Raw genomic sequence first — 10,154 nt, forward strand, 5'->3', positions numbered from 1 at the left:
TGTCACTCCTCGTCCTCACAAGGCACACGCATACTTTAGATTCTGGTTACTAGCACAGCCAAAACAGTCGTTATGGTATAGATCAGAGTACTGACCTTCAGTTGTACTCATGACTTGGCATACTTTCATTTTCCGAACTATATAATGAATAACGTCTTGTCCTCGCCTTTACCCATAGCCATAGCACCGCCATACATGAGACCGTGCACATAAGTAGCCCCAATTATCCTGAATGAGTCCTTCCTATCAGGCACGGAGCGAATCACGAAAAGCATTCTCGAACCATGAAAAACGCATAGTCGATCGCCTGCTTGAGCACCCTCTGGAACCCATCCCATATATCCTCGCTTTGTGGAGAAGAACTTCCTACCATAACACCACTGACCAAAGAGGCTGTCGAAAGGCGTCATAAGTGTGTTCAATCTTGCTAAGCGGTTCGCAAGTGACTCAGAGTCACCACCAGGGACAAGATTGTCTATTCGAAGTCTGGGATCGAGGGTTCCCTCACGTGGATGAGTTGTCTGGTTGGGATGAGCTAATGCCGCAATATTGGGCACGTCTGGAAGAGGCAGCGGCATAGATGTTCGAACTGGACCCCATCGATCAGGAGCCTGGAATTCGAGAGGTCGAGTCGCCATCAACATGGGTAGACTTCCATCCACATAGTCGGGGTCCAGATATAGGCTCGATACTATCTCATGCCACATCGTGAAAGCTGCAAAGGCAATGCTCAGCCTCTTAGGCAATCGCAATCCATCGGCTTTGTCCTTGTCACAGGTTAGTGCTCGCCATAAGAGTGCTACAGCACTTCTGGTTGCTTTGCCAAAGGTCATCATCTCTTCCATTTTTGTCATTGAGCCGTCAGGCTCCTCTGGGTAGAGGCCGAGATCTCGAGCCAGGTCGTAGCGTTGGCGTATCCAATCTCTCATACCGATTAAGTAGGAACGGAAGGGCTCCCTTGTGAACATGAGATAGCCTCCTATTTTGGACACGTCCCCCGGAATTACAGGCAGATCGTTCCAGGGCTGGCCAGGTATTATGGTATTGACTTCGTCGAAGATCCTGGCAACAATACGCAGCACTGGCCTATATCAGCCAAATGTCTTCTACCACTCACACGTAATACAGAAGGTTAAGCTTACCTGGAGTCTCGACGTTTATGTTTGGGGTATCTTCCACGCCTCCTACGAACCGTGACTGTCCGAATTGAAGCGGAAAAGCATTGAACTTCGGCACCGACTGATAGTCACAAACCCAGGAGGGCAATCCATACAAGCGATCAACACGAGCAATATGCCAAAAAAGCATGATGCCACTCAATTGTCCGCGGCCTTGATACCTGACGCCAAATTTGCGAAGTGCCACATCCAGCAAGATGGTCTTATGGTCCTTATTGTAATCGATAATGCTTGCGTCTCCATCTTTCGCCAGTCCTACAAGAGCAAAGATCTTGTCGCGTCCATCAGTGGCTTCGTATATAGAACTACTCATTGTCATCAACTGCATTAAACTCATCGACCACCCAGACGATCCAGCTGAGGGATCATATTCAAGCCGATACATCCAAGGCCACCAAGCAGAGTTCATAGCTTGATGCAAAGCCATCATTCCCAACTGTTCATATACCAGTAAGTTCAGTATGAACGCCCACATCAATTCGGAGCTGATGATCAAGCTACCACGACGGAATTCGTGCGACTTCGAAACAATAAACTCTTGCAATATCCAAATTCGCCTAAACCATCGCGCTTTGAAGATGAGGGCCACGTGCTCCCATATAGGATCGAGGTAGCGAGGAAGAGCTAGGTTGATGAGTTGCTCTGTCTGACTCTGGCGATGAATGGGTAGTTTGCGCATCCCCAGTGTGTCGTAAACCCGCTGCATCAAGTCTATACCTTGGCGATCCGTCGCTTCCTCCGGTCCAAGCCAAATCAGAACATGCACAGCACGTGCATAGATTTCCCTCATCATCTGGACTTGACTGGTCTTTTCAGTATTGTCCGACTGATTGATACAGATAGCATCGGTCCAGTAAGCATGCTGTTTTCCTTCTTGTCTCAACTGGCACATGATTCCATATAGATTTCTCCTAATGTGAACAACTTGCTCGTTGACAAGTATAGGCACCTCGTTACCAGGATCACCCCAGTAGTATGACATTGCATGATATGTTTCAGCTGGAGGAAAAGGCGTCTCTTGGAGTGTGCAGGAAAGCATGTCATCTGCCTGGCCAGATTTGATTTTGAGCAAGCGGATCGACTTTCCCACAAGAGGTCGACGGTATAACGAGTTTGCCCTCACCGCTGACGGCTGCAATGCAAGACCACCCATACTTGCATCCAGCTCACTGAGTTGTGCCTCAGGTTGAGTGATACTCTCTTGGGCCACCATCGTGGATGTCGCTGACAGCAGAGGACGGTCCCACGTTGTCGTTTTGGTGTTGTGATTGACATAGTAGAGCTTGCCGACGTCGTTGGCCCTGATCTCCCATCCTGGAGGTAGAGGTGGAGCTCCACTTATGGAGGGATGAACCCATGTTGTTGCTTTCGTGTTGTGGTCCACATAATAGACCTTGCCATCTTGGTTGCGTCTACGTTCCCAGCCAGACGGCAGGACACTGTCGTCGCTCGGTGTAGGTTCACTGCGTGTGATCGTGTGCTCTACGGGTTTGTTGTCGCTTTCTAGCGCAGCGTTGTCCACACCGTTGTATGGTAGCAGTACCCGCGGCGGATGTGTTAGTGGTTCTGGTTGAACAGTAGATTCGGATGGCGCGCTGCTATTGCCAGGCGGAGACTTTCGATCATCGTGAACGGACTCATTTGTAGTGCTGCTATTCGAGTTACTGATGGTGGGATCTGGTATCGTGCCTGATTTGTTCTTCACACGCGACAAGAATCTAGAAAGGCGAGGCATCCTCTGGAACAGCGCCTTGCCGAGAAAGACAAGATATCTTCCAAACAAAACTTGCCCATGTCAAGCAGGAGGTCAGGCATTGCGTGCTACTGGATAAGATGTGATTTGTAGTGTTACACCTCTTCATCTGCGTATTCGCTTATTTTCTTGGCTTCATGCGGGCACATCTTGACCAGAACGCCTAGTAACAAAAATGAGTTCGCTTTGCTGGCAGATGGCCATCCCGATTTAGCTCGCTACAATATTCGTGAACGAGATTGCCTATGCTTGCAAAATATCCTGGAGAACCATACAATTTTGTGAGTTGTTACAGAAGTACTGAGGCATGGGAGGTGGTCGCGGGAATGCCTTACGACTCGCGACGTGTCGTTTTGGAAGGAAATTGGCAGATGGTAGATCAAAAGGATAGGTGTGAAGGAATAAAAATCGCTGTTCCTGGACCGCGCTCTGCACTCGAGCTTTCAGGTCAAGCATTTCAGCCGTCAAGGATCTTTGTGAAGGGGTAGAAGGCGGCCAGTTTCTCACCTGGCTTCGATGTCAACAGTAGGGCGTGCTTACTTATCGGTTTAAGGCTACGACGACTCGATCTGTAGGATAGCTGACTTATCAGCCATAGCATCCATTGCAGCATCGACCAGACCGCAGTCATCTCGTCAAACACTTATACCAGCTTGATCCAGCAGATGTCAAACCCACAATGCACACCTCACGAGCTTCACCCCGTCACCCGTTAAGCTTCAAGAAGGAGATTACAAGTGGTCTAGCTACCGGTAGCACCCACATAACTCTCAACCACCATCATGCGTGCTTTAGTCCTTGACTCAACTCGATGCACAGCTATTGTCAGCGACGTACCAATATCTGACTTAACTGCCGCAGAAATCTTAGTTCGCGTCCACGCTATAGCACTCAACCCGGTAGATGCTCTATATACGTTCGATCCATTGGCATCGGCTAGCCCTGATTCAAATCCACCTCGAATCTTAGGGAGTGACTTTGCGGGTGTTGTCGAAAGATGTGGCCATTCAGTCAGATCTAACGCTCATCTGAAGGTCGGGAGTCGCGTTGCTGGTTTTCTTCAGGGTGCTTCCAGTGTGAACCACCGTCCAGGAGCTTTCGCTGAATACGTGGCTGTGCCTTCGGATTTGATCTGGCGGATTCCTGATTCAATGACCTTTGAAGAGGCAGCGAGTGTAAGCTTATGCGGCTTGACGGCTGCACAGGCCTTGTTTGGAAGCAACAGACTTGGACTGACTGCGCCTTGGATCAAGGAGACGGATTTCCGCAGAAGCGAAGGACAGATACAACCACTACGAGCAGCACGAACGCTGTTCATTTATGGTGCATCAACATCTGTCAGCTTATATGCTGCACAGCTTGCTCATCATGCAAAAGAGGACATCAAGCTGATAGGAGCAGCGAGTCCAAGACATTTCGAATGGCTTCAAAATCAGCCGTACGCTTACGATCATCTGGTTGACTACCGCACGGATTGGCAGTGGACAGTATCTCAGCTCACCAACGGCGAAGGACTAGACTTAGCATATGATTGCATCTCGGAAGGACATACTGTGGAATCAATTAGCAAGCTCATGAAGCCACATGGTCAAATGGCGGTGGTTCGCTCAGTCCAAGGAGGAGCTTGGGCTCAAACAGCAGAACTGCCCGTTGAACCAAGCTATGGTGCAGTATGGGAGGGACTAGGGGAAGAGGTGCAATACAAAGGCATGAATTTGCCTGCGAATCCGGAAGCAAAAGCTTTCGCGGTCAATTTCTATCAATGGCTGTCTAAAGGTGGTGAGAGACTCAAACCCAACACGGTTCGCATAATGCCTGGTGGTTTAGAGAAGGTAGTGGAAGATGGGTTTCAGCTCCTAGGCTCTGGTCTGATGACTGATCGAAAGCAGGACAGGAATGAAAGTTGGATGCAACCCGTGAGTGCAGAGAAGCTGGTATATAGACTCGTTTGAGGCTTGTTTATTGAAAGGCTCTGGCCATGGCTGGGAGAGTTGAAAGGCCGACAAGCTGGGAGATGTGACGATGTGTGACCTACGTGCGTGAACAAATCGTCGTTAATCGTCACGATCGGTTGTCACCATTTTAAGTATACATTCATGGTCGCTTCGCACGACAGTCTCAAGTCATAATTTGGCATTTGAGCATGTTTGTTGATTCACGGAGGATCACCAGCTGATGTAAAAGAGATGCACCCCTGGAGTCTCTGGACACTTGTAAAGCCCCACATCGACCGGATGATGTCACCAGATTTACTTGAGGTCATTGATTGTCTTGCCTCTTGTATGTGCATGAGACATAACACAAACCACGCCTGTCCTTCTGAACACACGTTTACATCTTCTACACAACCAGAACAAAACTCAGGACACACCGTCAATCGAATCACCCATACATAACCTTACTACCCATACACAATCCATACACAACCCACAAAAATGTCCCGCCCCATCACAGTCGAAGACCCCTCCAAATCCTCATCCGAGCAACCCTCCATGGTCGGCGCCCACGCCCGCTACGTCCAAGGCGCCGTCGCCTCCACGCTCGGCTACCAATCCGGCGAACAAACCAAACAAGACGCCGTGCAAGACATGAGAAAGGCAAACGAGAACAGAGGCACACCGCAGCAGAGTAGTATTTTGGGAACGGTGGAAAAGGCCGCGGGAGATTTGACGGGGTGTGAAGGGATGTCGAATGAGGGGGAGAGTAGGAAGCCGGGGACTGGGGTGGCGGGGGGTCAGACGGGATAGGAAGATAGGACGGAAAAAGAGGGAGGAGGTGTGAGATCTTGTTATTTGCGAACAATCGAAAGAGATGCACGCTGGTATGAGCAGCAGACGGCAGACAGTAATACTTCAGCAACTTGTGCATTCTACCAATCCTACTTCTCTATCAAATGCTCTCATTACTTCGTATAACGTATGAACATGGCTTTTCAAATGCATAAACCCGCAATATCAAAGTTCTCGTGTATTGCTCTGTGGCAAAGGCACTTTCCCTTCCGCAGCCATAGACTCCATTATCGTGCTGCCACTGGGGCTTTTATCAACAATGATACTACCCTCAAGCATGGCTGTATCAGGATCCTTGCCATCATCAAGCTCTTCTTCACGCATCTGCAGCCCTTCCCCTTCTTGACCAGCAGTCTTATCCAGACCCTCCCAGTCTCTCCCGATCGAGCTTGAATTTATCGTCTCGTCTAACTCTTCTTCGTCAGCTTTTCCGGAGCTGCTTTTGTACCAACTCTGGTCAATCCAGCTAGCGATAATCTCTTTCGAAGCTTGGCCCAGGGTGTAGAATCCTGGGTTGTCCTTGGGGTAGAACATGCTCATGTGTGCACTTGTTTCGTCCTTGGCCATCTCATTCACTGTTTTGATCCATTTGAGGCAGGGGTTCTTCTGCATGGACAAGTCTCTGCCTTCTTTGACAGCTGCGGGCAGGTTGCAAAACGTCCTGTCTCGACCTGATAAGGTTTCAGTGAGACCGTAGCCTTCTCTCGCACCTCGTCCCAAGTTTGTGTATAAGTTTGCAGCGCCTATTCCACGCTCGACACATTGCTTGTTGACTTGATCTACCCTTTGGCGTAGACGCTCTGCTTTCGCTAGATCACCGACAAACAATAGATGGGAGGAAGCCCAACCCCAACCTGCAGAGATCTTCTCTCGCTGCGAATATAGGGCTGCCGCACCACCAGCTGCGACTGCGCCAGCGGCACCTGCGAACATTGCATACTTGCCCCACGAGGACCATCTCGGAGCCGCAGCAGCGTCTGCCATATTAGTGGCAGAAACAGGAGGAGGTAGTGCACCAGCCGGTACTTTTGGCGGGGTACTTGCGCCACTTGCAGCAGAACCATCTTTTCCTCCCCACCCGAACAGCGAGGATACCTCGTTGTAGGTATTGAATGCACTTGTTGCAAACTTGTGTCCGCCTTCGAGATTATGTGCTATCATTTCAGGCGCAAGTCCCAAGAAAGGTGTATCAAATGCAAGAATTCCCTGCACATGAGGGAACATGAAGTTCGAAGGACCAACATCTGGAGCAGGATTCGGACGGGAAGTGCCAGTTGAGGAACTGAGCGTCGTGTTCGAGGGGAAATTGGGTGCGTCTGGATTCAGCTTCGAGGTCGATGCAGGAATCGGCTGCTCTTTCGCCAGACTGAGGAGTGTCTCTGCAGCCACGATACCTCCCATAGAATGTCCTATGAGAATGGTATGTACTGCAGGGTCAACTGTAGGTGAGGGAGTGCCACTACCACGCCAGTCAGTATATCCCCCTTCTCAACCATAGTCCATACGTACTTTGCGACCTCCAGGTCTATGACCTTGTTCTCCAACCATTCTCGAAAGCGCGACACACAATCCTTGAGATCTCCTCGAGTCTCGTACCTGGGATAGGTTATTGCAACCACGCTCACATTAGGCAGCACATGGCTGACCAATGCTCGCAAGTGAGCTGGAAATGTTCCAAAGGTATCGTCACCTCCCTATAGAATCGCATGAGTGTTTGAGAAAATGTTGAGGTGGTGGACTTGTCTTACTTTGAAGCCGTGGATAAACACCAGCAGAAGTGTTTTGCGCATGCTCACGTTGACGACCAGTCGAGTGGAGCGACATCGCAAGCTATACTCTTAATCGTGCGAGTCCATGCTCCGCGACGAACCTGTTGTTGAAGAATTGCATGTGATTGCGAGTCTAAAGAAAGATAAAAACGGCCACGGCCACGAGCAAGGCGAACGATGATATCACGTGAAACATACGTAGGATTACTACTATCATTTCAAGGCAAGCTAAACTCAATTTACAATCAGAAACTGGAGGGGTAAAAAGGAGGGCTCAGAGCTCAAATTCGTTGCGATATTCTTGCTCAATTCCTGGTATACTTTTCTCAGTATTGGACCTTGAGGTCGTATGTTTATAAACTGTTATCAATGATAACATTATGTGAAGATTTTTGCAGCTAAAAACGCTGCTTTTCACCACTTCGGGTGTGACTTGTTGTCCTCTATGGACTTTTCGTAAGCCTTGTAGTTCGCTTGAACGCTCAATATCTGCCATACCCACATCCGTCGCTATGCAGTAAAAACGAATTCGAACTAGTAAATCGAGTGATATGACTAGAAAGCTTGAAATATCCAGATTCCTAATATGGATGATAAGCTTGATGAATGGGTGTGGAAACAGGGCCGTGCCAGGCGTCTGGCTGCAGACAAGGCATAGGCCCTGCTCGTAGCTCGGTGGAATTTTTGCTCAGTGGCTGGTAGTGCATTTGCTGGTAATCGATGGGTTTGATCGAATTTTGCATTGCACCTGATGGTGGAGGATATAATAACGTATTGACATTGCGGACAGGTCGATATGGTGAGCTTCTGTTCATGAGGAAGTACGAAGGAGAAAGACCTGGCCGTGTTGGAGTCGACACTCCATACATATTGGTGGGAGACGTGTGTGCTGAGCCGACCTGACTTGGTGCTCGAGATGCTGAAGCCAAGCCTCCAGTAACTGGCAATGGCAATGTTGGCACGTTTGCTGGTAAGGCAGACGCCGATGTTACTGGATAAGAGTTACCGTTGGTATTTGAGTACACAGAACTCATTGCCCGAGTTTCAGAAAGGCCGAGGGAGTTGACCTGACTATTGGTTCGATGGTTCGGATATGGTAAGGTTGGAACAGTCAGCTGTGGCAACCGAGTTGACGACTCGTACGAATATGCCGTGCCATTTGAATCTGGTGTGTTGACTGAGACAGGGGTGTAGGCTTCAGGTGATACATTTGTGCTCGCGGAAAAGGGTTGTACTCGTTTCGCCGGAGGCAGGTCATAGGATGTGTCCAAACTTCTCTTTCTTTCAAATGGCATACTAAATCCTGGCGTGTTCCTAGCAGGGGATCGAGGTAACTGAGGGATTGTATGAAGTGGGTTCGGTAAACTAGTATAGTGACCATTCGTGAATCTCGAGCTTGACTGTGGTGATGGAAGCTTGTGTGATATGGTGTGTGAGATCGGTGTGGTTGGCGATGCAGCTGGCGACGAGGTGAACCTTGATGCTTTCTCGTAGAACGACCCAAACCTGCCCAGCTTGCCCTTCCATTCCGCCCACTGCTCCTCGGATGCGAACAGAGCGTACCTCATATTACTGAGAAATTCCACTTCCATTATATGTATTTCATTCACAGAGATACCCGACACTTCCGCCCACGTTTTGTTTGTGTAGGTATTGTCGTCCAGAAACTTGTTGCCCAACATCAATGCTATAGTCAACAACCTGAACTCGCTGCCTTTCTTGCCGCTGACCTCCGGATTGACCTGCTTCAGCCTGTAGATGAACAACAAGGCTAACAGCACCACATTCTTGCCGACTTGTGTTGTGGATAGAATTGTGGTAACCCATTTCGTAAACCCTATAGATGGTACGGCATCCGGATGCAAAGCTCGATCCGGTATAGAACCCTGTGGCAAGGCTTCAGAGTATCTCAGGGTACCAGATTTTTCGAACCAGAACAAGCAGGTCATTTGTGCCGCGAATTCAGCCAAGCTTCCTTTACTGTCATTCACAGATTGTGGTATCTGGAGATGTGCAGCTATTTGCTCTTCTGGCTCAGGCTTTATCACGATTGGATGGTAGGTGTAGGCATTCGACGGACGTCTGTCTGGATACGTTGGCCGTGTAATCGTACTGGCATCTGACGAATATGTTTGTGGTGGGACATTCCGGCCGCTTGTGCTGGGAATTCGTTGCTCGACCATGTAGGGATAATCTTGCCTGTAGGCTGAGTTGCCATTGTACAAAGAAGGAGCTGTCATTTCTTCGACTGCTGGCAGTGCCGGAAATCCCAGGAAGAGGTCACCCCCACTCTTGCTCCCAACATTCGACCTTCCCAAACCGTAGTCACTGTGAGAAGTTGACTCTGGTCGGTACTGACTGATGCTTGACTCTATCGGACGAGGATGAAGGACCAACATTGAAGACATTGATGATGAGGGATTGCTGCAATTCGTAAGACTGTACGCCCAAACATGAGAGCGTTAGTGACTTGTTGTGTAAACCATCACTAGAAACCGAGGGTGTAGTTAGGTATAGGCAACAGTGTCCAAGGAAGTGAATGGTCCGGGTGAAGTGTGGTACTGCCGGTCGGATGCTGGATTGGATTGTTAACAAATTGAGGAGCTGCTTCCGGGCAGTAGTGATTCAACACAGGCGACGAGATAGGATTTGTTTGGGACCTGTG

At 49.3% G+C, this 10,154-nt stretch overlaps 5 protein-coding genes across 5 annotated transcripts; 2 read left to right on the forward strand and 3 right to left on the reverse strand.

The window, feature by feature from the left end:
• Window positions 1–137: 137 nt before the first annotated feature.
• LTR64_003727 (uncharacterized protein) lies at window positions 138–2,913 on the reverse strand (the record flags this gene model as incomplete). The annotated part of the gene is made up of 2 exons (XM_064898079.1): window positions 138–1,081; window positions 1,143–2,913. The coding sequence occupies 2 exons, from the start codon at window positions 2,911–2,913 to the stop codon at window positions 138–140; spliced, it is 2,715 nt and encodes a 904-aa protein (XP_064757029.1).
• A 1,169-nt stretch (window positions 2,914–4,082) lies between these two features.
• LTR64_003728 (uncharacterized protein) lies at window positions 4,083–4,883 on the forward strand (the record flags this gene model as incomplete). Its single annotated transcript, XM_064898080.1, has 2 exons — window positions 4,083–4,106; window positions 4,137–4,883. 2 exons carry the CDS (start codon window positions 4,083–4,085, stop codon window positions 4,881–4,883), a joined length of 771 nt encoding a protein of 256 aa, XP_064757030.1.
• Window positions 4,884–5,366: 483 nt separating this feature from the next.
• On the forward strand, window positions 5,367–5,678 carry LTR64_003729 (uncharacterized protein; the record flags this gene model as incomplete). The annotated part of the gene is made up of 1 exon (XM_064898081.1): window positions 5,367–5,678. One exon carries the CDS (start codon window positions 5,367–5,369, stop codon window positions 5,676–5,678), a length of 312 nt encoding a protein of 103 aa, XP_064757031.1.
• A 207-nt stretch (window positions 5,679–5,885) lies between these two features.
• On the reverse strand, window positions 5,886–7,544 carry LTR64_003730 (uncharacterized protein; the record flags this gene model as incomplete). The annotated part of the gene is made up of 2 exons (XM_064898082.1): window positions 5,886–7,129; window positions 7,469–7,544. The coding sequence occupies 2 exons, from the start codon at window positions 7,542–7,544 to the stop codon at window positions 5,886–5,888; spliced, it is 1,320 nt and encodes a 439-aa protein (XP_064757032.1).
• A 526-nt stretch (window positions 7,545–8,070) lies between these two features.
• Window positions 8,071–9,729, reverse strand: LTR64_003731 (uncharacterized protein; the record flags this gene model as incomplete). The annotated part of the gene is given in 2 exon segments (XM_064898083.1): window positions 8,071–8,480; window positions 8,496–9,729. 2 exon segments carry the CDS (start codon window positions 9,727–9,729, stop codon window positions 8,071–8,073), a joined length of 1,644 nt encoding a protein of 547 aa, XP_064757033.1.
• Window positions 9,730–10,154: the final 425 nt, after the last annotated feature.

Source organism: Lithohypha guttulata (genome assembly GCF_036872675.1).
Source record: "Lithohypha guttulata strain CCFEE 5908 chromosome Unknown scaffold_2, whole genome shotgun sequence".
Lineage (NCBI taxonomy): Eukaryota > Fungi > Ascomycota > Eurotiomycetes > Chaetothyriales > Trichomeriaceae > Lithohypha > Lithohypha guttulata.